This window comes from Theropithecus gelada, chromosome 7a (genome assembly GCF_003255815.1).
Source record: "Theropithecus gelada isolate Dixy chromosome 7a, Tgel_1.0, whole genome shotgun sequence".
Lineage (NCBI taxonomy): Eukaryota > Metazoa > Chordata > Mammalia > Primates > Cercopithecidae > Theropithecus > Theropithecus gelada.
In genome coordinates this window covers 42,234,181-42,261,048 of record NC_037674.1, presented here as the reverse complement: position 1 = coordinate 42,261,048, position 26,868 = coordinate 42,234,181, and the positions used below count along the sequence as shown (strand labels likewise).

The 26,868-nt window shown below is 52.2% G+C and overlaps 1 protein-coding gene across 1 annotated transcript in view; it reads right to left on the bottom strand.

Moving 5' to 3' along the window:
• The window catches only part of SMAD6 (SMAD family member 6), an 81,046-nt gene extending 54,714 nt beyond the window's left edge, over positions 1-26,332 (bottom strand). The window contains exons 1-3 of the mRNA XM_025390668.1: positions 24,417-26,332; positions 16,471-16,527; positions 11,826-11,903 (exon numbers count right to left, since the gene is read on the bottom strand). Of these exons, the coding sequence (XP_025246453.1) occupies positions 11,826-11,903; positions 16,471-16,527; positions 24,417-25,233 (952 nt within the window). The 5' untranslated portion in view covers positions 25,234-26,332. The remainder of the gene's footprint in view (positions 1-11,825; positions 11,904-16,470; positions 16,528-24,416) is intronic.
• Between the last annotated feature and the right edge of the window lie 536 nt (positions 26,333-26,868).

Genomic DNA, 26,868 nt, shown 5'->3' with positions numbered 1-26,868 from the left:
GCCGGGCACAGTGACTCACACCTGTAATCTCAGCATTTTGGGAGGCCAAGTCAGGCAGATCACTTGAGGCCAGGAGTTCGAGACCAGACTGGCCAACATGGTGAAACCCTGTCTCTACTAAAAATACAAAAATTAGCTGGGCGTGGTGGCGCATGCCTGTAGTCCCAGCTACTCGGGAGGCTGCGAGAGGAGAATCGCTTGAACCTGGCAGGCAGAGGTTGCAGTGAGCCGAGATCACACCACTGCACTCCAGCCTGGGTGACAGGGTGAATGAAACTCTGCCTCAAAAAAGAAGGAAAGAAAGAAAGAAAGAAAGAAAGAAAGAAAAGAAAGAAAGAAAAGAAAGAAAGAAAAGAAAGAAAGAAAGAAAGAAAGAAAGAAAGAAAGAAAGAAAGAAAGAAAGAAAGAAAGAGAAAGAAAGAAAGAAAGAAAGAAAGAAAGAAAGAAAGAAAAGAAAAAAAAGAAAGAAAAGAAAGAAAAGAAAGAGAAAAAAGAAACAGCATTCGCCTTGCCTCCCTAGGAAGCGCTTTTCCCCCAGTCTTTTCTATTAGATTCTAAGTTTGCTGAGAATGCCCAGTCTCTTGGGTATTTTCTCCTTCTCACAATCCCATCCCTCAAGCTAACACTTGATTACCAATTCATTAAATTACCATTCGCTGAAAAGTACACGTGTGCCAGGCACACCGTGCTACATAGGGTCATGGTGATCTCCATGACCTCCTACAAGCTGTTGCTGAGCCCACCTCTCAGGAGAGGAAATGCAGGCCGCAAAGGGAAGCAAAGTGTTGTTGACAGCAGGTCTGCCTGGCCCCAAAGCCTGGGCTTTCAGCCTGTGCCGGCCATCCCTACCCCTCACTCCACACCCCACTGCAAGGTCTGCAAGCGGGCCTTGGGAGCGCTGTATGGCTCTTTAGTTTTTAGTAAAATTGTTCAGACCCAAGGGAGGCATCAGGGCAAGGGCGTATCAGGGCTCAGGTGGGGCTAGCTCCGGCTTTCCTGAACAATCACAGAGAATCTACCTGCATAGGATGACAACATCCGTTTGGAGGAGTTGGTCAGCAAATGTTACTTTAACCACTGCCAGACTCAGTTTGCTCATCTAAAAACTGGAAGTTACAACACCTGCCTCACCGGGTTGTGGCGAGAATCGAATATGTAAGCCCCCAATGACCCCTCTCAGAGGGATGGTCAGATGTAACCCCCTTGCACAGCTAACCCCCAGAACATAAATCACAGCTACAGAGACTAGAGCCAGCACAGCTCACAAAAGAACAGGCTGTTTATCCCATGTATGTTCATGCCCAGAAGTAATCAGGTACCAGCCAGGGGCTCTGATACAGAAAGGACTCCTGCCTTGAGGGGGAGACGGTCTGGGAGCTCTGCGATCCTTCCAGGTCCATCTAGATTTGGGTTCTTAACCCAGGCTGCGCATTAGAGTCACCTGGGGAATTTAAAAAAAAAAAAAAATTCCAATGCCCAGTCCAGCCCCAACCATTTCTGGAACAGGGTCTGAGCTTTTCAAAAACTCTTCAGAGGATTAATGGGCAAAGAGGGTGGAGAACCAATGATTTGGACCAAAGGATCCATTTACACATGAACAAGCCCAAGTGGAAGCAGTTTGAGGCCACCAAGAAACAGGGAACAGAGTCAGGACTAGGAGCTGGGCCTCCTGGCCCCCAGGTAGGGGTGGTGCTACCTTTAGACTCAGAGGAAACCCCTGGGCTCTCTCTGGCCTCCGCCCTGTGAGGGAGAATGCAGCTAGGACAGCTGGGCAGCCACGTAGCAGGAGACAGGGTCTGCCCACTGAAGAGCCTGGGCCCTCTCTCCACCGTCCTCGGCTCCCCTCTCAGTCAAACAGCACAGGAGGCCCCAGAGATTTCATCACCTAGCCCCCCAACCCCAGTCAGAGTCTCCTTGGGCCTGAGACAGACAATCCCAGCTGAAAGAGTCTGGTGGTGTGGAGACGCCTTGGCCTCTCTGTGCAATCTGTCCTGCTTTATTTTGAATCCTTGGAGGGGGGAAGGAGCAGTGGACCCCTCCATGAATCACAAACATAACCCCAACGTCTACAACACACCAGGCTCTGCTCTCAGAGCCAAGCCCCCCAAGCCTCATTCCCAACATCTGCCCTTGGGGAGCAGCCTGGAGTCCTCACTTTGGAAACAGCGTCTCCTCCTCCCCAGTGATCCTGGGGTGGGGGGCGGCGGTGCAGGGAAGAAGCCTAGGAGTGACCTTGCACATCCCTCAGGCCCAGCAGCCTCCTCAGGGGCCGAACCTGAGGTCCAGAGTGGACGTGTGGTTTACAGACCACACAGCCACTGGGTGGCAGGGCCAGGGACATTTCCCTTGAATGTCATACATAAGGCAGTGGGCAGGACTGGGGAAGGTAAGTGAAGGGGTGGTAGGTGGGGGAGAACCAGTCCTGGGACACCCGGAGGACACAGGCCCTGAGGGGCTGGCATGGCCACCTGTCTGCAGCAGTGCCTGCTGGGTGCCCCATTTCACCTCATTTCTCCAAGGAGGCTGGAGTCAGACAGCTGTACCCAGCCTAGCCCCCCCTCTCCCAATGCTCCCCGCTGACCACATCTGCCCAGCAAAGCCCCTCACATTAGCTGCCTCCCATGGCTGCTGAGGAGCCAAATGGTGCCCTGCCCCTCCCAATTTCAGCCCATGTGACGGAGCTGGCCTCCCCTCCTTCTTCCCCACCTGGCATGGAAGGCCTCCCAGCCCAGCTTCTCCCTGCTCTGTCCAGCAGTGGCACTATCCTGGACAACTCAAAGAGATCAAAATGACTTCCAGACCCCGATCTGTGAGCTCCCACCTCTCCTTTTAAAGATCAATTAAAGTCTTGGCAATGATTCACCTTGCAGTCTGGGATGGTAGCTTTGATGTCCGCTCCAGACATGAGACCTCTGTTTTTCCAAATCTAGAAACTGCTACCAAATGGTGAGGGTAGGGTCCCTCCCTGGGGCCAGAGCAGCCCCGGCTTTGCAAAGATGCCAGCCCCAAGGTCTTACCCTCGCTGGCAGGGGGTGCCAGGCCCTGACTGGGGGGCATGGGGAAACAGGCCATGAATATCAGGAATTCCTTCCACAAAGGACAACTGGGAAAGCAATGCATCTCTGCTTCCCTTGGCAGCCAAGGGCCATGGAGGAAAAATGTTTAATATAAAAACATCTGACAAAGTGCCTTCAGGATATATTTTCTGCATCAAAGAAGTAGCTCTTGGCAACAGCCACTCTACCCTGACAAGGAAACTTTCGAGCGCAGTTCCCGATTGTTACAGACGCCCGATTGTTACAGACACCCGGGGAAAGCATGCCAGTGGGGATAGGAGGAGGGGGACCGTGGAGCCCGGCAGGCAGATGGTTGTGATTAGGCTGGACGCAACCAAGTACATTTTCTGGAATTTCAGGTCTCCTCAGACAACCTGCTGGTTCCCCTGATGATGCAGGCTGCCAATGTATAGTGAGGGGTAGGGGCCATCTGCAGCCAGCCCTGGACAGGCACCCGATACCCTGCCTCGCCAGCAGCCTCCCCTCACAAGCCCACCCACCTGCCATCTCACTGGTCATTCATTTATCTACTCAGCAACCACCCAATGAGCAGAGCTGCTGGGGGGCTCAGTGATCATTGTTCATGCTGAGTCTCAGGTACCCAGGGACACAGAAGCTCAAGAACCATGTTTGTGTCCTGAATCTTCCAGGGCCAGCAAGGGCACCTCATCAGACACAGAGGAACCCAACAAGTGCCAGACTGCCTGGGTTCCAATCCCAGCTCTATTGCTTTCTTGCTGGGTGACCTTGGGCAAGTCACTTAACCTCTCTGAGCCTGTTACGTCTTCCTTTAATTTGGCTAATAAAAGTGGCTACTTCAGAGAGTTGTTGAGAGTAGTCCATGAATAAATATATCTATGGCACTTAGAGAATACCTGGCACAGAGCTCTGTGTTAGCTGTGATTATTAAATATGTGTGATGATCTTTCTGTCTTTAAGAGCTCTCTCTGGATCTCTTTATCCCAGGCAAAAATTCATTCATTCATTCATTCATTCATTCATTCCACAATGACTCCCTGGCTCTGAGCTAGGCCCAGTATTAGAAGTCAGATGAGGTCCTTCAGGACCAAGTATATCTCAGGGTTCCCTGGTATCCATGACCATGATCCCTCTGTTTCAGCTCATTCCTCTAGTGTTCAGGACAACCTCTCTGGATTCATCTTTCCCCATTCCTCCATCTCTCACTTATTTACTTTCTAGCCACAAACTCTTAGAGCATATGGTATTAACTGCATGCCTCCTTGCTTTTGCACAAGCTGATCCTCCTACTTGAAAGGTTATCTACAGCCTGTTGTCCTCTTGGTGAACTCTTAGTCATCCTACAAAACCCAACTCAGAATCACCTTCTCTGTGAAGGTGAATGCCCCCTGAACACTCCCATCCCCACCCCAACAGAGTCCACTGCTTTGAGCACATCTCTAGGGCAGCACTCAGCATGATCGGTCACCACTGTCTGTTTGCTGTCTGCCTCTCCTCTAGACCAACAGCTCCTAGAGGGGAAGGTCCAGCCTTTCTCCATTTTGTGTCATCTGCCACTGGCATGTAGTAGATTCTTTTTTTCCCCTTTTTTATAATAAATTCTTGTTTTTAATTTTTATTTTTCTTATTTTTTTAGAGACAAGGTCTTGTTCTGTTGCTCAGGTTGGATCACAGTGCAGTGGTGCAATCACGGCTCACTACAGCCTCCAACTCCTGAGCTCAAGTGATCCTCTTACCTCAGTGGCTGGGACTACAGGTGTGTGCCACCATGGCCAGCTAATTTTTAATTTTTTTTAAGAGGTAGGGGTCTTGCTATGTTGTCTCCAGCTGGTCTCAAACTCCCAGGCTCAAGCAATCCTCCTGCCTCAGCCTGGGATTACAGGCACAAGCCACCACACCTAGTTGCAGTAAGTTCTGAATAATAAATGTTCAATACATTGACTTGTCATTCAAAAGCCCACACTCAGGAAACACAATAACCCTGAAGTCCTTTGTCTGAGGCCATGGGGCGTCTAAAAGCTCTGTTACCTCTGCTGAGTCAGTTGCCCTCTCTGGACTTTGCAAGTACACCCCCACTGCAGCCCCCAAGCTTTAGTGCTTTGGGATGGAGGGGTGGAGGTCCAAGACACTGATCCCTCCCTCCTCATGACTTTGTTCCATACCACAGTTTTGCCTTTGGACAATGACAGGAGAAGCTAAGATGCCCCAGGACAGAAGCCCTAGCCCTTTGACTACTCCCCACCCCAAGGCCTGGGAGCTGGTATTTACAGCCCGGAACACATCAGCACCAGGAAGCCCTTGAGATCAGTGACCCAGTGGACCCAATATACAGCTGAGCAAACTGAGACTAGAGAGGCAAGGAATTTGCCTGAGGTCACGTGGCAGGAAAAGGGCACAGCTGAGCCTAGAAACCACTCTGGCACACTGCCCACCGTCCCGCATTGCTTCTTGGCAGGCACGGGTTTTCTGGGCCCTCCTTCAGCTGCCTGTTCCCCCAGGACTGCTCTAGTCAACCCCATCACTCCCACCGACCGCCCCTCACACCTCTCCCCCAGCCCAGGAAGAATGGGTCCTTCTGTGAGATACTCAGGAGGCGTTAGGGAGGGAAGGCATTTTTTTTTTCCCTTTGGTTGGTCAAAGCTAAAAAGACACATGGCAAGGGCTTGATGTGAGTAGTAAATACCATCCATGTGGAACTGGAGCTGAATGCAACTTCTCCCCTACCCATTACTGAATTGGACATGGCAGGGTGGTGGTGGCCAGAATTGGTGTCAGTCTGGCAACCTGTCCATTGCCTCCAGGCTGGAGCCTGACCCCTGAGGATAGGCAGAGTGGGCATGGGTCATGCCCGAGGGCCACCTCTTAAACCCAAGGGGACCAGGCTAGGTTCAAGTCTGATTGATTCAGGGCACCACTCACCCAGATGAAATGCCCTTCCTGCTCTCCAAAACTTAATGAAATGTTCTTTTCAGCTAAAACGTATCCCTTGCCCTCCTGCTTTCCCTTTGAAACCACTCTGCATACAGCACCCCAGACCCACAGGCAATGAGCACCCTCACGTGACAGGCCGGAGCATCGTCATGTGATAGCCACAGCCTGCACGCCCTGCCTATCGGTCAGGTGTGATCAGTCTGTGAAAATTCACGGAGCTGGCACTTATATGTCCACTCTGCAGGTTTGGAAAAAAGTTTTTTTAAAAAATCTTTCCCAGGTCCTGGCCTCTGCCCATCTCGTCTCCCACCAACATCTGGAGCTTTGCTTCCCAGTCGCTTGCAACTCCTTTGGTTTCTCAACGTCAAGCTCTTTTCACACCTCCAGGTCTTTGCATCTGCTATACCTGGAATGCTCCAAATCCTATCTTTCTGACTTCCATTCATTCTTTAAATATCGCCTTTAGATACTGCCTCTTCCAGGAAGCCTTCCCGAGCTACCTCCCTACCACACCAACAGTTGATCACTAATCCCTTCTTCCTCTGGACTGCCTCCTGTTATTGTTTGTGTCTTCACCTATCTGTGAATACCTTGAGGGAAGAAATAATGTAACTTTTATCTCTGTGCCCCTAGCCCTATGCACAGTGCCTGGAACACTGCGATGGCCACACCCACCACATGCAGTGTGCCAGGCCTTGGCAGACTCACAGGCATCATCTCATTTAACCCTCACCACTAGGGATATGTTGTTATTATCATCCCCATTTTACAAGTGAGAAAACTGAGGGACAAAGCAGCTGAGTGGCTCTCCCAAGGTCACACACCTTATAGATGGCCGACTCGGGGCTTGATCACAGGGACCACTGGTGCAGAGCCCATGCTCTTCAGCCCACCACAGCTATAGGGACTCAGGACCCACAGAATGGACCGAACCGCACACCCTGGAACACAGAACTCTTAGAATCTGTTAGATGAGGGTGTTGGACGAGAACACACTTGCTCCCTGTAATCGAGAAAGCAGCAGGAAATGATGCTGCACACACACACTCCTCTCCCAGCTTCATTAGGCATTGATGATAACATCAGACAGCACCAACCCCAAGGGACCCCTGAAATGGGCAAATGGCAGGCACAGTTGCTACCCAGTGGCAGGTGGGTAAGCAGTGTGGACCCACCTTGGGTTGCAACCCTAGGTGGATCCACACTGCTCTGTTTGCTGTGTGGCTCTGAGCCAGTCTCCCAACCTCCCTGAGTCTCTGTTCCCAAACTCTGCCAACTTACACAATGCAACAATCTATACAATGATCCGCGCCCTCAAGGAGCTTACGGTCTGGTTGGTGGAGGAAAGACACCCACATCCAGCCCAGCCCCCAACTCTCCAGGTAGCCTACTGTGGCTCCCTTCCTTCCCCTGGCATCCTCCTTTCTAAACGGAAGGGCCTGCTGTCACTGACAGAGCTCTAAAGAAACCCACATGCTGTGAGGACTGAGATACCAGGCACAGAGGGCCAAGGTTCCAGCAAGGACTGCCCGATCCCAGTGATGGGCAGCTTAGCCCATGCCTTGCATACAGCTGGACAGTGACTGCCCAGCTCCCACCCTGAGGGCCCTTGCCCAGTGTTCCATAACAAGCATCCCCACCCCCTTCCCTGCGCCAGACCCTGGCAGGGGTAAAGTATCTCATTTAACCCTCACCATTAAGGATATGTCGTTATTATCATCCTCGATTTACAAGTGAGAAAACGGAGGGACAGGGTGCTTAATAAAGCACTTGAACGGTTATCTTACAGGCACTAGAATAAGATAGCAGAGGGGAGCCACTGGTCCTAAAGAAGCTTGCCCTGTGCACCGCCTCCAGCCCCACAGCATGGAGTCAGGCAGGCCCAGGTGCTTAAGCAGCCCTGCCACTTCAGGCTCCCGCTAAGTGACTCAGAGCTCACCCAGCCCGGCCTGGCCAGGGCTCCTTCCCTCACCCAGGGCTTAAAGCTCCTTCTGACATGTTCATTGTTTTTCTAGGCTGGAGTCAGAGATGCTGAGAGAACCCTGCCCTCTGCCACCAGCCTTTCTCGGAACTGCCATTTCTTCATCCTGCAATTCTGAGAATTATGGCATGTTCTACTTTAAAGTTGAAAAAAAAAAAAAGTTTGCCTACCAGCCACTCACACCTTAGTATGAATTTACTTAACTAGCTTTCTCTTCCTTTCCTCCCCAAACTAAACTGAAATCAAGCAAATGGAAGAGGAATGGAAATACTGCAGAGAAGAGGACAGCCTGACAGGGGCCTTGGACAGTCAGGTGACAGTACCCCAGGCCCTGAATTAGGTGAGGAAACCAGAGTGCCAGAGTCCTGACAGTACCCCAAAAGTTCTAGGCTTTCCATTCTTCCCAAATCCCATCAAAGACTCCAGGTGTAAGGTCTCTAGATTGGCTTAAAGCTCTGCATTCTAGCCTCCCTCCACCACCCCCAGCCCCAGTCACCTTGGTGAAGCCACTTGCCCCCTCTACACTGTTTAGTGGGGATCCCGTATCCAAATTGGGAGCTGATGTAGAGATCAAATGAAGGTTTTCCATCAACTACTCAGCAGAGCTGAAGCAAGTGCGTCTCCTCTCCTGCAGCCCCTCGCCCTGCCCACGCATGCCTCCTTGCCTGCCTGGACCTGGGACTAAGCCTCAAGAGGCCCATCCTTCCCCCAAGTAACCTCAACAACAGGTCAGGGAAGTAAAGCAGAGACCATGGAGCTGGATAAAACAGAGTCCCAGGCCCGACGCTGGGATTGTCATTGTGCGAGACAAACTAGGGCAGTCTCCATCCTGGAACTGCAGACACCCTGTTTGGGGATGACATGCATCCCAGGACAATGAGGGTGACAAGGCTCTTGCGATCAGCAGACCCCCAGAACTCCAGGAGATGGAAGGCCAGGCCAGCAAGTGGTGTGATCTCTGGGTGGTCCCCAACGTTTGTCTAGTAGTGGCCTGGGAGGGCATGGAGCTGCCCTGCACCCTTGCTAGCCCCTCATCCCCTTCCCCGGTACTTAAATCAGGACAGGTGCCCACCAGGCTCCTTTTGATCATTTTACTTTGCTCCTGCCAGGGTCTGGCTTGGGGAAAGGAACAGGGATGCTTGTTGTAGAACACTGGGCAGGGCCCTCAGGGTGGGAGCTGGGCAGTCACAGTGTGCAGGCTCACGTTCCAAGCCTGCCACTTACATTATGGGCAGTTGGCCCGGCAATGAGCCTCAGTTTCCTCCTCTATGAAATGGGAAGAATCACACTTGTCTCACTGGGTTGTGGTAAGGAGTCAATGAAATGGAGGATGCTGGCGCTTAGTAAAGTGCCTGACACGTAGTGAGTGTCAATAAATGTCAACTGCTGTCATCATCAGCACCATCATATTATTTGTCCTTAGACACATCAAATGCCCTGGCCTGGCCCAACACATTGTGCCCGCCTCTGCCCCTCACCTTTCTGACTTCACCTCCGGCCCTGCCCTCCCACACAACCTTGCATTCCATCTTGCAGAATGACTCGTGCCTTCACCACCCACCAAGACCTGTCACCCCTAGGCCATTTCCCTCCCTGAATATGTCCTCCAGTGTGACAGCCAGTACAGCCCCCTGTCTCCGGGCTCCAAGTAGGCAGGTGGGCAGCTTAACCCACAGGACCTCAGATCTCCACAGCACAGAGCGAGCTGGAAAAGCTAACAGTGGGCCCTCGGGGGGAAACATTCCTCGCATGGCATCCCTGGAAGGGACCAGGATGACACAAAGGTAAACACTCCATTCACCTACTGAGGCCACCCAGAACTCAGACCAAAGTCCTTCAAGACCTCACTCAATGTCCTTGGCATAGGAAATCCCCAATTTCCTCCCCAAATCCTTCTACCCCTTAGAATTCTAAGGCATTGGACACATTTTCCAACACAGTCCTTTTGCACAGTCACGAGTAGCAGAGACCTTCTCACCACCCAATACCAAAGACTACTTTGGGGTATCTGGGCGGAAATCTCAGACACAGGCCCAGTGAGGCCCAAAGGCAACCAAACTAATGGCCTTGGGGTCTCCTGAGACCTCCCAGCCTCTGGATTTAGGGAGGGGCTTCCTGCAAGTGCTTAGGGGTCTGGTCCTTCCAGCCTGAGCCACACCAGGCCTCCTCTGGAATGGCTGGGATCAAATGAGACTACATCTGCAAACACCTTGAAACTGTAAGGTATGCACATGCACACACGAGTGCACACACACACACCCCCACAGACTTTCCACCATTAACAATAGGGAGAAAGAGGATGCCAAAAAATTACCCATCTGTCCAGACAACCAACGCCAATGGAATCCATCTGAGGGCTGGCAGTGACACAAAATCGTAAATTCAGAAATACTTTTAAGCCCCCTGCTTCAAAATTATATATGGCTTTCACTCATGTAGGTGCAGAGGAAAAAGAAAGGATTGAAATTTTAACTTGTGTTCATCTGGCTGGGACTTTGAGGGAAAGAAATTATTAGAGAAGGAAGTACCCTAATGAGGGGAGCCACCAGAGACCAGAAGGCACTCAGGAATAGGACCCAGAAGACCTGGATTCCAGGACCACTGGAGCCCAGGACCAGGCTGCCCAATGTGGGACCCTGTGTGGCAAGTCACATTCCTGCTTCCGCTTCCAGCCTCCCCATCTCTGCAACAGCCATACTCTTGTGAGCTCCCATGCCTTGGTGAGAAGGGAATGGATTGGCAAAGGCTGTGGGTTAGGGAAATGGCCAGGCAGCTGTGAGCAACCAGTGCTGCATTATCCTTAGAGTTTCAGAGAGACCGCATCAAGAATGACAGGACTTTAGGGGAAATACATGTATCGAAGGTACATTTGGCCCTTGCAGAAAAGTGGGGGACAAAACAGTGACGAAGAGCACAGACCCTGGAGACAAACAGCCCGTGGCTGTTCCAAGAGAATGCACATAAAGGCAGCCGAGTGGAGTGCTAGCCATAGCATACACTCAATAAATGGCTATTATTTTGGCGACTGCTACCATGGCATGGATGTGGGGTGAGGGAAGAATGGCTCAGATGGAGACACACAGCCATCCAGCCATGCCCACTAGGTATGCAGCCCCAGCCTGAGGGGTGTCAGTCCCAGCCAGCACGCCACCAGGCCACTATGCCACCAGCCATGCTCCCAAAGGGCCCCACAGACCTTGCCTCTGGCCCTCAATGTCCCCAGTCCAACACCAACCTCTCATTTCTCAAGGAAAGTTTGATTCAGGTATTCCTCCGGATGTGGGGGTCCCTATGACCAGCTTCTAACTGCAGGGGACAGAGGACTCCAAAGCAGGGTTCCCTCGGCTTCCTATCCCAGCATCCGCTGCTCAGGGAGAGAGACAGAAACCACTGGCCTTTGCCAAACTCCTCACTTGCCAGATCCTCCCTGCAAGCTCATTCAACCGACTCCAATTTCCCCAATCTTCTGACTCTTCACACTGGTCCCTCCCCCAGTGTGGGGACAGGAGGAAGACAAATGTGTACCACTTCCACTTTGCTGCCTCTCGCAGCTGGGGGAAGAGGATCTCTTTCTAAACGAGAGATGGAGAGCTGTGCTGAGTTTTTATCATTTCCAAGCGAGACAAGGGAGAGACAACTGGTTAAAACAGGGTAGACAGGTGCTTGAAAAGTTATCTTCAGGTTTCATTTATACAGACTGTTCTTAACCCCAAGAACACCAGCGACTGAAACACTGGCAATCTTCCCATCCAAGGATTGGAGGAAAAGGGAAACAAAAAGAAGAAGGGAAGTCAAAAAGTCTTCCACCAAGCCCCCTCCTCAGCTGTCCCCTTCGATAAATTTCAACACAACAGCAATGCACGAGAAAAAACGCCGACCTGAGAATTCACCCGGAGCAGTGATGAGGGAGTTGGTAGCCTCCGTTTCAGTGTAAGACAATGTGGAATCGGACAGATCTGTGGGAGAAAAGAAAAAGGGAACTTAGTTGGCCGTGGGGCAGCGCTCTCTTTTTTCTTCTTTCTCATGCATCTGTGTATGTGTGCACGTGTGTGGATGTGTGTGCTTGCAAAGGGCAGCATGTCCCTCCCAACGTTCTGATGTCACCCTGTAACCCCTTCTCAGGATCACCCCAGACCAGCCCAGCCCAGCCCAGCCCAAGAACTCTTCTGGAAAGTGCTGACTGTGAAGCTGGTACCTGAAAACGTACTGCCCTGACCACAGAAATAACCCAAGTTCAGGGGACCGAGCAAGTAGCAACTTGGAGCCTCCCTGGGTAAGGTTAAATTAAGCCCCTAAACAATCCATAGTTGCCGTACTTAATTACAACCATTAAAATTCTTGAAGTTGTTCCTTCTTGCTTCCTTCCTTCCTTTCTTCCTTCCTTCCTTCCTCCCTCCCGCTGGAGCTGGGGAAACTGTTTTAACAAGTCACCAGCCGTCCTCACTCTGTCCCGCTTACACCCCTCTAATTAAGGGCTCAAGCATTTGCTCCCAGATTAACTTTGTTTTTTCTCTCCCCTCCCCCACTCCCTACCATCCAAACCTGCTCACACAGCAACTTTTAATGCCTGGACTGTTTTTCTTAAGGCGTTCTTTTTTTATTTTTAAGTAGCTTTAAGTACATTATTGGTTTTCCTCTGTCTGCAGAACAGTTAGATGAGAAAGAGAAATTCTTTTGCACATTTTCTATAGAACACTGAGCTGCTATACTGAGCTGCTTGAACAGTGACAAGCCGATGCCTTTGGGGACAGGCAGACTTGGAAAATTTTTCCTGGGCCTGTGCCTCTGCTACCAGCAATGGGTGTTGCCCCCGTTAAGGGACAGGCCTGTCCAGAGTTGGAACGCCTGCAGCACACTCACCTTCTCACCCAGCACAATCCAGGACTGGCTTGCGTGGCCCCACCTGGCCCCACCCGGTCCAGCACAGCTACTCCGGGCAAAGGATTCCTGGGATAAAACCGTTTGCCCAGGCCCTCACTAGCTAGAATTCCATTTGATCCTGCAGGAAGTTTTTTCCTTTTACCACATGGCTTGGGGAGCAGGAAGATAAAACATTAACCAATTTGGCCTGTTTTTTTGTGTTTTTTTTTTTTTTCCTCTCCAGTTTCCCACTTGCCAGATGCTGACTGGGTGTTCTGGGTTTTATTTTGTTTTTTGGTCTCATGTGATCACAGAGGCTTAGAAGTGAACTGGCTTTTTGTTTATGAAAAAGCAACAATGCAAGGAAGAGAAAATAATACCAAAAAATAACCCGGGACTATTTATCAGGGAATGAAAAAGTTATCTGCTGGAAAAATATGTTAGGAGAAAAATAACGACACACGGAAAAATCTTAAAAGAAAAAAACAAAAAAAACACAAAAAACGAAAACAAAAAAAAAAACCCCTCAATGCTCAACTGGGAACTTCTTAGAAGAGTTTTGCTTTTAATACCGAATGTTCCCAAAGTGCTTAGTGCTCAGAGCCCTGCTGCCACCTCTCATCTGAAGTAGCAACATCACAAGCCGAGTCCTATTTCTTAGTGAACTGCCTTACAGCCAACACAGACAGCATTGTGAGGTTTCCAGAAGAGTGGGAACGACAGGCGGTTTCCACCTTTCACAGCTAGTAAGTCCCTATCACGCCCTTGCCAAACCCTCACATCTAGTGTTTCTAGTGAGGCCCTGGACAGTGTCTCAATGGCTGCTGTGCAAAAGAACGCTCCCAACCTCCATCACTGCTCAAGCCTCAAGGAGGAAGAACTCTATCTGCAAGTTGGAGCTCCAGGTTCAGGTCCCGCCTCCACTATGAGTCAAGCAACATCAGGGCTCACCACCTTTTTCTATAAAGGACCAGAGGTTAATATTTTCAGCTTTGTGAACTATACAGTCTCTGCTGCAACTACTCAACTCTGCCTCAGCCATGGACAAAATGGAAATGGACAAGCCTGGCTGTGTTCCAGTAAAACTCCACTTCTGGACACCAAAATCTGAATTTCACGTAATTTTCAGGTGTCACGAAATATTAGGCTTCTTTGGATTTCTTTTTTAACCACTTCAAAAATAAAAGCCATTCTTAGCTTGCAAGCCATATAAAAACAGGTGGTGGGCTGAGCTATTTGACCACCGGTAAGTGTCACTTCCTCTTTCTGGGCCTCAGTCATCTCATTTGTAAAATCATGGGGACAACTGTTTGATTTCCACATGGTCACTGCAGGGCTGGGCAGTGCCCTGATTTTTGCTGCTTTATCACATGCTAACTGACAAACCCTCAGGGCGATGATCCTTGACATTCAAGCTGAGGTGCTAAGAACTTTCACTAAGAACTTTTGAAGGTTTTTTTCTCTAATGGAACTAAGGATCTTGCAAGCAACTAGTGCAATTATGCTGACTTAGGAAATGCTGAGACAGGCCTCCAAGGGAAGGACAGCCAGCCACCCACCTGAGTGGGGGCTGCTCTGAGTTTGTGCCTCAACCCTGTAGCTCATTAGCTGGGCAGCTCCTCCCCCTCACTCAGTTTGATTCTTCATCTCTTAAGTGACAAGCTCCCACCAGAAGATCTCTCCAGTTCCCCAGAAACTAAGGCTCCCCCATTCATGGGACAATTCTACTTCTGGAACAACAATAGGGTGGCCACCATAGTTTGGTCGCTGACTCCCACACCCTCGTGGGACAGCCTCTGCCCACCTAGCCTGAGAAGGTCACACTTCTGAAGGGACCTGGTGGGCACTTCTGACTTCACGGCAGGTGAGGGGTCTGGAAGGAAAACTGGGGTGGATATGCCTGAGTGTCTACGACACTAAGAAGGGACCTCCCCAGCCAGGTGCAGTGGCTCACGCCTGTATTCCCAGCACTTTGGGAGGCCAAGGCGGGCAGATCATGAGGTCAGGAGATTGAGACCAGCCTGGCCAATATAGTAAAACTCCGTCTCTACAAAAATTAGCCGGGCGTGGTGGCGGGCACCTGTAGTCCCAGCTACTCGGGAGGCTGAGGCAGAAGAATCGTTTGAACCCAGGAGGCGGAGGTTGCAGTGGGCCGAGTTCACGCCATTTCACTCCAGCCTAGGTGACAGAGCGAGACTCCATCTCAAACAAAGAAAAAAAGAAGTGACCTCCCAGATGATGCTAACACACGCTACTGGAAGGAGGCCTTTACAAAAAAACCAAACAAAACCCACTTTTTGCGGTCACTTGGTGGAATGTTTCAGCATCGTTGCCACACCACCTGACTTTTAAAGCTTGAGTCCCACGGGAACTGCTTGGGTCACAAAGTTGCTTTCCTGGCACTGTCAGGGCCAAACTAACTTGCCCCAGTCAGGATCCTACAGATTCCATCACTTCTCTGCCTCAGAACCCATGCCCTGAAACCCCACTAGAGGAAACAGAGAGCCAAGCACTCTCCACTTTTATTTTATTTTACAGAGGGGGTCTTGTTCTGTCGCCCAGACTGGAGTGCAGTGGCACAGTCATACCTCACTGCAGCCTCTAACTCCTGGGCTTAAGTGATCCTCCCACCTCAGCCTCCTAAAATGCTGGGATTACAGGCATGAGCCATCGTTCCCAGCCACAATCTCTACTTTTTTTTTTTTTTTGAGACAGAGTTTCACTCACTCTGTCACCCAGGCTGGAGTGCAGTGGCGTGACCTCAGCTCACTGCAACCTCCCAGGTTCAAGCAATTTTCCTGCCTCAGCCTCCCGAGTAGCTGGGATTACAGCTACTCGGGAGCATGTGCACCACCACACCCAGCTAATTTTTGTACTTTTAGTAGAGATGGGGTTTCACCATGTTGGCTAGGCTGATCTCAACCTCCTAACCTCAAGTGATCTGCCCCCCTTGGCCTCCCAAAGTGCTGGGATTACAGGCGTGAGCCAACAGTCTCTGCTTTTGAAACCATTTACATCTACCCCAGAATATGGGCTGATCATCTAGGCTCAAGGTTTTACAGAAAACATGTTCTGCCTCTGAATGGGAGTTGTCTAAAATTACCAACTCCACTAAGCTCACCTAGGGGACAGTCCATGCCAGGGGCTTTGTATACCAATATACATTCCTTTTTAATACTCCAATTGTTGTTTCTGCTCAAGTGAACATCTTGGCTTAAAAAGGGGGAAAATACACAGCTCCTCTCAACAAAGACTTCACGCCCAACCTATTTGTCATACTACTAATTAATACACTCTAAAGGAGAATAACCCAAGGCTGGGGGGCCCAAGAGACAGGAAAGAGACACAGAAATACCAACGCACCTCCAGTGAGATGCGTAAGTCAAAACCCATTCATCTTCGAAAGGCCCATGTTTAAAAGGTCACGGAGAGGTTAATGATGAGCCGTGGAATTTCGAGATGTAAATAGCCTGCTGCAGAAGCTGGGTCTGCTTTGGCCCAACTGTGGGAGTGTTTGCACAACTTCACCCCATTTCACAGCAACCGGTCTGGCTTTCACCCCTCCCCTCCAGCCCTCCAGCCCTGAGGCTGGACAGACACTGGGCTGAAGGGGACCCAGTGAGGGACACTCCTCTGCAAGGGTAGGAAGGAGGGTGCACTTACCCAGTGGCTTGTACTCGTCGCGAGGAGACAGCCGAGAGTAGGGAGGTGGCGGAGATTCTGGAAGACAGGAGACAGCATGTCACTGCCAGGGTCGGTGAGCTCACACCTCAGGTTCTACATGCTTCTAATTTCTGGTTTCCGCAAATAATAAACTCAGCCTCCAGAAAGCCCTCCCTTTGTCCCACCTCCTCTGCTGCCCAAATCCCCTAAACAGTTAAAGCCACAGACTTGGGGCACAGACAGATACGGGCTCAATCCCAGCTCTGCCATATTTGGCTGTGTGACCTCAAGCAACTTACTTCACCTCTCTGAGCCTGTTTCTTCAGCTCTAAAATGAGGATAATCATCATCTAGACCTCCCAGGTTTGCTGGGATAATGTATGTAAAATGCTTAGTGCAGCTCTTGGCACTATCGAAAAACACCTCCATAAACAGTAACTGTTACTACTTTAACAAGAGAAACGTGAGTGCAGGGAAAGTCAGAACCAGGGCTGCTGGATAAAATACCAGATGCTCAGTTACATTTGAGTTTTGGATAAACATAGCATCATTTTGTAGTATAAGTGTGCCCCTTTCAATATTGGTGGTGTACTTATACTAAAACATGGTGTGTTGTTTATCTGATACTCTAATTTAACTGCGCATCCTGCATTTTACTTGCTAAATTTGGCAAGCCTAGTCAGAGCTGAGTGTAAGTGCAAAGGCCCAGACGCAGAAACTCGTGTCCAAACAAGCTGCATTAGAGCTAGCATTCCTAGGTGCAGGGGAGGACAGTAGAAAGGGTTAGGACCCAAAGGGCCAAACCCAGCTATCTCAATAGGAGGTCTTAAAGCCAGTCACTTCCACTCTTGGCCTCAGTCTCCCCTTTTGTAAAGGACAGGGGTGGAACGCAAGTTCTCTACAGCTCAGATGCTATTATTCCTTATTGTCTATGATATTTTTCTTTGGGTTTCCTTTCATTTGCCTAAAATACTCCTCCTTAAAAACATATACTTTGCCTTCAGAAGAATTCCTTAGCTTCTTGCTTTATGGGAAGTAACAATTTGCTAAACTAAGTAACAATTTGCATGAATGAAATGACCCTTCATTTTCGGTAAATGAAACTAAACACAATCAAATCGCAAACTAAAACAAACTCTCAGTGGTAATAAAGTGGTAATAACTATTATTAGGCAGGTATCAGTAATGACACAAGGGGTAATAAGTGTTTTTCACAATTGTAATAAGGCACAATTAGTTATAGGAGCACTTGTTTTGCTCCATACACCCAATGAGGCCTCACCTCTTCCCCACCCTGGCTTTTCCAGCTCAAAGTTACTTCCAACAAAGTCAAAGCTCTGAGGTTTAGAAACAGAGACTTTCTGTGGACAAATTAGGGAGAAGGAAAAGTGAATCACAGAGTAGCCACTGAGAGAGACGTGAACATTTGCTTGGTGCCTACCTTGTGTCTCACTCCATGCCAATCACTTTCAATTTTATTATTTTAGACCTCAGGTACAGAGTAGTTAATTATGCTCATCAGGCACCTATTTTTATTTAATCCTTTCTCAAAATACAAAAAACAAATGAGATGACATTATTATCCCCATTTTACAGGTGAGAAAACTGACTTGCACATGTCTCCTGAGCCAGTCATGGTGGAGCTGGGATTCCAGTCCAGGCCTAACTCTGCTCTGCCACCCAATGAGGTGGAATCAAGAGATGCCCTTTCTTATACCGCTTCATCCCCGCTGGGTCTGGAACATCACCTGCACAGAACATGCTCACTAAATATGGACATAGACAACTGGGATGAGGATAATGGTAAAGCTGAATGCACCTGTGGACAAAGATGTGCAGAAAGAGGATCTAGGGGGCTCTCAGGCCTAGAGGCCAGCCTTGAGGAGGACCGGCCTCTCAGGACAAGGGGCAGTGCAGAGGAAGGGCTGGAGTTCCACAGGAAAAGAGAATTGAGGCCAGTGCTTCCACTGTACAGAGGAGGAGGCTGTGGCCTGGTGAGTGGAAGTGACTTCCTCAGGAGCTAGGTATGGAGCCAGAACCAATGCCAGGTCCCTGACCTCCATGCCCTTTCCACTACCCGCAAGAGCTTATCAGAAAGCCTGCAATTTCTTAGGGTTACTTTTGCAAAAATCTGACTGGCTGAGGCCTAGGCCACACATGGCATGGAGCTCTGGACATCCGCCCCCAAGATTTGTCCCCAAAGGTGAATCTTGACAACTATGGGCAGTAGTGGCTGGAGTCAAGCCTCTGTAACCAATGCCAGCATCTCTTCCAGGGGCTGCTTACCTGGGAATCAAAAGGTGGAAGGCAGGAAAGGCTAATGAAGTCCCACCTGGAAGAGCTACCTGAGCCTTGAGTTGTGACACCCACTACCCACGGCCATAGCTGAGTTGGGAGTTCCAATGTTGTGAGATAGAAAGAAAATCTATGAACCTGAACCAGGAGACATGCCAGGTAGTGGAGCACTGCAAAGTGTTCAGGAGGGACCTCACCAGGCTCCCATTAGCTCTGGCAAAATGGTATGCACACAACTGTTTATTTATTTGAGACAGAGTTTCGCTCTTGTTGCCCAGGCTGGAGTGCAATGGCGTGATCTCGGCTCACCGCAACCTCCACCTCGCAGGTTCAAGCGATTCTCCTGCCTCAGCCTCCCTAGTAGCTGGGATTACAGGCATGCACCACCACGCCCAGCTAATTTTGTATTTTTAGTAGAGATGGGGTTTCTCCACGTTGGTCAGGCTGGTCTTGAACTCCCAACCTCAGGTGATCCGCCCGCCTCGGCCTCCCAAAGTGCTGGGATTATAGGCATGAGCCACCGCACCCAGCCAACTGTTTAACAACTGCATGGACTGAAAGCTAATCACTAGATTCCATTGTAGGCAACTAAAAAAGTATGAAGGCTTTAGACTCCACCCCACAACACAAGGATTTAGAGTGTCAGAGACAGAAGAGGCCTTGGGGTTCACCCAACTCAATTCCTTCTTTTCACTGGTATGAAAACTAAGGTCCCACTTGCTGAAGGACCTGCCCAAGGCCACATATGAAAGTAGCTGCAGGTATTATGGGGAAGGCCAGCTGGAGACCAGTATCAGGTAACCCTTTCCAAAAATTGAGATATAATTCACATACCCTAAGATTCATCCTTTTTTAAAATATACCATTCAGTGGGTTTTTTTAGTATATTTACAATGTTGTGCAACCATCAACCACAATCTAAACACAGAACATTTTTTTTCATCGCAAAAAGAAACACCATCCCCACTGGCAGTCACTTCCTAGACCCCAACCCCAAAACCCTGGGCAACCACTAACCTACTTTTTGTCTCTATTCCCATGCCCATTCTGGACATTTCATTTCATACAACATATGGCCTTTTGTGGCTGGCTTCTTCTTTCATATGGCACAAAGTCGTCGAGGTTCATCCATGTTGTAACATGTTTCGGTACTCCGTTCTTTTTCATGAGTGAATGATATTCCATTTTTTGGATGTACCATATTTCATTTATCCATTCATCAGCTAATGGACATTTGGGTTGCTTCCTCTCTTTAGCTATTATGAATAATGTGCTATGAACACTACTGGGTAACAATCAGCCACCATTCCCACGTGGCTGCACCCTATGGATCTGGACTGATGGAGCCCCAGGGCATTACCTCAGGTGGGCAAGGTGGGCACTCAGGTGGGACACTTGGTGGGTGAGACCAAAGATCAGAAAAGAAACTGTGAGCTGCCACCAGGCCCTCTGTCCACTCCCCTCTTAGAAGTTGTCTTAGTACTTTTAAAAGTTGTGTTGATTTTAAAATAATAACCCATATGCTCTAAACTTTAACAGGAGAACTTTTAGAGCACTGCAGGCCCCTCTGAAAGAAGTGGACCTGGTAGGGAGGAAAAGAAAAGAGAGGGAGACAGAAAGACATCAGCAACTCCAACCCCCTTGGACATCCAGCCTGAGGCATCAACTTCAGGAATCTCCTCCAACTTCCTGCAGAAGCAAGAGCAGTCAGCCAGGGGCCAGTGCACCAGAAGGTTCAGCTCAGCCCAGGCATGCCTCTGGTTAGCCCCCAGGGGGTACTTAGCCTTTTGGGATCTAGACCTAAATTCTAAAGCCAGAAGAGTTCACAGCCTCTCCCAGTGCCTGGAAAAGTTTCAGTTTGGGACATTACCTTCCACCCCCAATCTTTGCAGCTCAGCATCTTGCTTAGGAAAAGATTCACATGCCTCCCGGGTTGCCAAGTTTCCCCCCCTCCCAAAGAGGGGCTGTGGGTGGGGAGGGGGCCTCCTGAGTGCCCATCCTTCCTGCCCCCAGAAGCCGAAGACTCAACCCTAAGCCCCATGATGGGACACGCAGAAAAGGAGCTCCTGGCACTTTAAGGCTGGCTGAGCCTAATTGCCCAGATTCCCCTGGCAGCCAGATAAACAGCGCAGCCGGCTGGCGCCAGCAAGAGGCAAACTGCACATTATCACCCCTTCCTCACCTCCAGGAGGAGCTAGGAGGAGCAGACAAGCAGGGCTAGGGGCCGCTGAGCCGGGCAGGGCGGGGGCTTGGAAGCCCAACTTGAAATTGATCTCATTTCAAAGGGATAATGCCAGGCCAAATAAAAGGAAAACTTTCTAGCCCATTCTAATTCCTATAGTCCTGGCCTGGGAACCCTGTGTTTTCCTAGGCGGCCTCCTCCAGTCGTTTAGAAGTTCTCTCTCTCGCTCTGTCTCTCTTCCCCGGGCGCAATTTGGATAATAGTAATTTACTGAATATAATTACAGAAAAAAAAAAAGTGGGGAAGCAAAGAGCAGGAGATTTATTCCGAAGTTAATGGATACTTTCAGGAGAAAGGAGCTCTATAAACACAGGTTAGAGCTGTGATTAAAGTATTTCTTCACATTTCCGTCCACATAGGCACCCACCGAGCTCAGCGAACTGGCTTTTCCTGGGACAGAAAGACACCCAAGGGGTAGGCAGAGCTGGGCCTGACTCCCACGGGCTGGGAGGCCAGGAGGCCCCCAGCTCATGCCCAGCAGAGGTGGGTCCCCTCCTCAGGACCCCTGTTTCCGAGACAAGCCTGGGGCAGAGTGGGGGAGGGGACGGAGGCCTGTGTGGCCTGGAATCTGCATGTCAGCCCGCAGGGATTCCCTCCAATCCCTTACTTTAGATACGGGAAAAGAAGCCCAAAGGCGAAACTAGCCCCAAGCCACAACTCAAGTTGATGGAGAATGGGCTCCGAACAGCAGGGGTCCACACTGCCCAGGACGGGGTCTCCTGTCACGGGGGCTCCCTGCGGTGGTCCATGAAGGTGCAGAGGTGACGGCTGCCAGGTGGGAGTCCCTCAGTGCTGGTGTTCCAGTGTACTTTGCTCGCTAGCTGTGTGCCTGCGCTGTGTGTGCGAGCGCGTCTGTCTGCCTGGTGCCCGGGCTCTCTCCCCAGAGCCCTGGAAGGCGCAGGCTCCTTATCAGGACGCGCACGGCTGAGCCCCAGCTATGCGCCCGCCCAGTTATGGGAGCCAGGCTGGCGGCCAGGCGGTAGAGGCGGGGTGGGCAGCCCAGGGCTTCCCCAGCTCTCAGGCTAGGGGCAAGAGGGTCAACCTGGCACATACTGGAAACTCTTCCCTGACCATCGGTCCTCCCAGCGGTCCCCAGGGTGGCTGAATGGGGGCCCCACCTGCTAGCAGCTAGCAAAGGAACAGGGGAGGAGACTTGGGGTGCTGCTGCCCTGGCGTGCTGCAGCCCTGGCAACAGCGCCTCCTTCGGGGAGAAGGAGGGGAATCAAGTCCCAAGGCTTAGTCCAGATTTAGATGGGGAGAATGTTCCTAGAGCCACCCCCACTGACCAGCACGGTGGCTGAGGAGAGGTAACTCATCCAAAGTCAAGCGGCAGGTTACGAGCTGGGCAGAGCCTAGGACTAGGTCCATGGTCAAGAACCGTTCCACTGCAGCTTGCCAGGTATCTCTTGACCTGTACCTCTCCAAAACCACTAAATGTAAACCAACACCCAAGCCAGCTCCTAGTCCCAGGAGTAGTAGCAGGAGCGGTCCTGTCCATTGTCTCCAGCTTTTTCACTCCTCCCCGCCCTGCCCACCCACCTGAGCATGGCTGAGCTGGCTGGCTCCCTCTCCTCCGACCCATCCTCCAAGGTCCTGCTCCAGGCTGGAGCTGTGGAGCTCCTTCAGGCCATCCTATTACATACACCCCACAGCCTTCTGGTAGTTCAGACCCAGGGACCTGGCCCTGCACACTTCCCTTCTTCCCCCATTTCTCCTCCATAAATCCCTCGTGGGATTATGTTTCTTGAGGGCACAGATCCTACTCATATTTCCACTCTGCTAGCCACAGCACCCTGCACAGTGCCTGGCCCAGAAGAGTTGCTCAACAAACATTTGCTGGCACACTGAAGTGGCGAGAGAGAATATACCTGCCAGGGGCTTCTACAAGAGTGGAATGGGCCCACTTAAAAAAAAAAATGACCAGGAACAAGACAACCATAAAGAGGGGTCTCCTTCCCCAGAGGCAGGGAGGAGACAGAGTTCGCAGAGGGGAGAAAGTCACTTCCAGGGAAAGCTGTCAGCAAGGGGAAAAGAGTGCATAGAAAGCCTGGCATGGGCCACAGATCAGGGACTGCTCATAGATCCTAAATTAGGACTGGAGTTACCATGAGGGGAGTAAGGTGCCTGATCAACAATGCCCCTCCCCACTCACCCCCATCAATGCCCTCTATACAGGAATCATTACTGAGGGAAAACTTCCTTTCCTCTCCAGACACTACTCCACACACAGACAAGACACCTAGGACAAATGCACCATCCTAGGCGCATCTTCCTCTTCCACACAGAGTCAGGAGACCTAAGATCTGACCCTCTCTGTGCTCCCAGCCTGGGTGCTGACTCTCCCCAGGGAAGCCAGAATGGAGGGATTCATAGCCCTCCCAGGCTCAAGAGCCTGTGACTCCCTGCCAGTCCCACCCCTGCAAAACCCCAGTGTCACCTGATGGACTCCCATACATCCCTCAGAGGCTAGCTACAGGCTAAAATGTGTGTTCCCCACAAGGCAGAGGTCAGAGCAAGGCAAGTGCAAGCTCCTGGCCTGCTGGAGCCTCCTGACCTGCTGGAGCCTCCGCCTGTCTGCACCTGAGCACCAGGGCCTAGCCGGGTAAGCAAGGCTAAGGGTGGGGTGTGTGCAGGAAATCCCAAGAGGAGAACAAAGAAGGGGGGCAGTTCTCAGAGGTAATCGAGTATCTGGCTTCTTCAACTACTCACAGATGCCACCAAGACCCTAAACTCTATACAAAAGCTGAAAACAAAAGTTGAGAAGGACTATGGAAGACCCTGGCACTTGACACCCAAGGGATGTGGGGAATGATAATACGTGGGGAATAAAGACGGTGCTCTTTACTCCAGAGAGGGATTACCCTGCAAAGCTTTGTCGAAAGTATACAAAGGCACAAATTGGGCATTTGACGAAGACTTTTGATTCTAGCTATGATTTGTGTACACCCAATTTCACAACTTACAGCTGCTTGGACATAGAAAAGCACAGTATGGGTAAGGGCACGTGCATACAAATGCTAGAAGCCTGGGTACAGACTGGGGTAGATTCCGGAATTGAGGTAGGAGGAAATAGTACCTACTTCTTTGGTTTCTCCTTGGCCTGCCCTCCCCTTTCACTGCCTATGAAGTTGGAGCCTACATCATGTCCCTGAAACTGCACAGAGAAAACTACGACGTGTACCCTTTTAAGTTTACCGGAGACTTGAGAAAAAGTTGCCACTTGAGGTGTGTGCTGGGATACCCACTCCCCTCGGCTGGGCTAAGGCGCCTCTCCTGGTGGCTACCGTGCTCCAAGGGCACCCGGGGGAGCACCCGCAGCTGCGCCGACCCGCAGTGTCACAGAGAGAAGGGCAAGGAAGGGGACGGGGACCGGGAGCCGGGGCCCCGCCGGCCGGCGCAGCGCGCTCACCTGGCCCGCAGAGCCGGCTGAAGTGGTAGGGGTTGCAGCACACGGTGGGGCCGTCGGCGGCGGCGGCGAAGCTGTGGCAGCCGCACAGTGGCTTCAGCTCCACTGCGTGCTGCAGGTCGGGCCAGCGGAAGAGGCGGCCGAGCAGCAGCTGCGGCGGCGCGGGCTGGCCGCCCAGGCGGAGGTCGGCTCGCGGCACCAGCACGCAGCCGCCCGGCACGCCGCCGCGGGACTCCACCGCCTCCAGCAGCGTGTCCAGCGAGCGCTCCTTGAGCCGCTTCAGCAGCGAGTACGTGACCGTTTTGAGTTCCTGCTCCAACAGCAGCAGCCGCGAGCGCGCTTCGCGACTCCGCCCGCCGCCCGCCGGCTCCAGGGCCGCCCCGGCCAGGGGGTCGCTGGCGTCCCGGGGCGCGCCGGCGGCGTCCCGCTCCGAAAAGAGACAGCAGGTCACCGTCTCGCAGTCACTCTCGGGCAGCCAGCCCGGGCCTCCCGACTCCGCCACGTCCAGCAGGGAGCCCCCAGCGCCGGCCCCCGGCTCCGACATGGGCCTCGGGGGGCCCCCTGCGCGCCGGCGCCTCCCCGCGCCCTGGGCGCCTCGCTGTCCCACTGCGTCCCGGGGCCGCCGCGGGGCTACCGGGCGGACTTCGGAGCGGCCGCAGCCTCCGCCCTCTCTTGCCCGCGGGGCCGGCTCAGCTCGGCTGCCCAAGCTCCCATCCTCGTCGCCGCCACCACCGCCGCCGCTGCCGCCTTCCTCCCGGTCGGGGACCACACGACTTCGCCAAAGTCGCCGCACCAGCCCCGAGCGTTTGGACCTGAACATACGATATCCTTTGGCGCCAGGGGTGGGGGGGAGGCGGTCTCCGGTTACCGGGGGTCCGTTCCCTCAGCGAGGCGCCGGCTGCGCGGGTCGCAGCCCCACATGAAGCTCCGCCGCGGAGCGCCGTGCAGACCTTGCACAGCCTGTCGTCGAAGGGGCGCCGCAGGGCGACAACATGAGGGAGCTCGCCGAGGCGGGACGGCCGGGAACACGCGCACGCCGAGCCGCAGTCCGCGCGCGGCCAGCGGCTACATGGACCGCAGCGTCCGGGCTGCTCAACAACTCCAGTCCCCGCGCTTTAAGGGGGCTGCAGGCGGCGCACCGCCAGAAAGACCCCACATGGGCCGGCGAGCCTTCAAAAGTTGCGCGGCTGGTCCATGAGCACAAAGCGCTCGCGCGAACCCCAAATGTGTTTGGAAAGCCCTCCCTTTCCCCTGCCTTATTTTAAACCAAAGCGCTTAACTACATGGGCTTTTCCTGCAGGATCCGAAAGGCAGGCTTGTTGATAACCCCAGCTCCCTTCTTACTCCCTGCAAAAAGAAAAAAAAAAAAAAAAAAAAAGGAAAGAAAGAAAAGGAAATCCCAAACAAAACCTAAATCCCTGGATTTGCATGCACGAAAGGCCAACGCCGTCTCAGGTCCCAGGCGCTAGATGCACTTGGAGCGAGTTTCTCCTGGACGCGGGTGTCAACACATGAGTGGAAGCTGTAAAAATCCCAAAGAGCTGCTGGGAATCCTTAATTAAAAATGCAGTCCACCGAGGCAGAGGTCGCAGCCCGCCCCACGCTGCCCTCGGACGCTTCGTGCGCCGACGCTGCCGAGGTCGCCCCCCCTCCCCCCTCCACAAAAGTGCCTCCCGGTGGCCCCGGGGTCCCAGCGAGGTCTGGCGAGGCAGCGCCCAGCGGCTCTTTCTCTCGGCTCGGCTCCCTCGATCGCTCCCCTGCTCCGCTCGCTCTCTCTTTTTTGTTCTCCTCAAACGCACACTGAGGGCCCCCGGAGGAGCGCCGCGGAGTCATTGGCTGACTCCCATCATATGCCAGTCTAGACACTTTGGCGGCTCCGCGGCGCTGATTGTTGCGCAAACAAGGTTTCAAGTTTCTTAACTCTTAAAGGAGAACACGTCCCATTGCAGGGCCGGAGGCTCCAAGGGGCCGGCTCCCGGGGCGGGCCGAGCTCGGGCCCCCGCCCCACACCGCCCTGGCACCCCCGCCCAGGGCCTGACAGCTCCCGCGGCCCGCTTTCTGCCTCGCGTTGTGCCCAGGGCACGGATGCGAGCGAGCACACACGCGCCCGCGGACACACACACACACACACACAGGGTTACATGAGCCACGGGCAGGCGCGCGAGGCTCGGCGGACCCACTGAGACTCGGACGCAAGCGGGGCGCTTTGCCTCTCCCTGGCTTGTGCACAAACTTATAAACACACTTTGCACTTTACAGTTGTTCCAAACCCCCATCCCAGGGCAGGCTAATAAAAATGGGTGTGCGTGTGTGCCTTCCTGGGTTGAGCCTGAGGAGCAGGGGGCGGCGGATATGTTGGGGTAGCGGATCTTCCGTGACTGCACGAGGGGCTCTACGCTCCTTGCACAAAGTCGGGGGTCGCTCTGCCGGGCCAAACAGGGAACTTAGGGCGCTT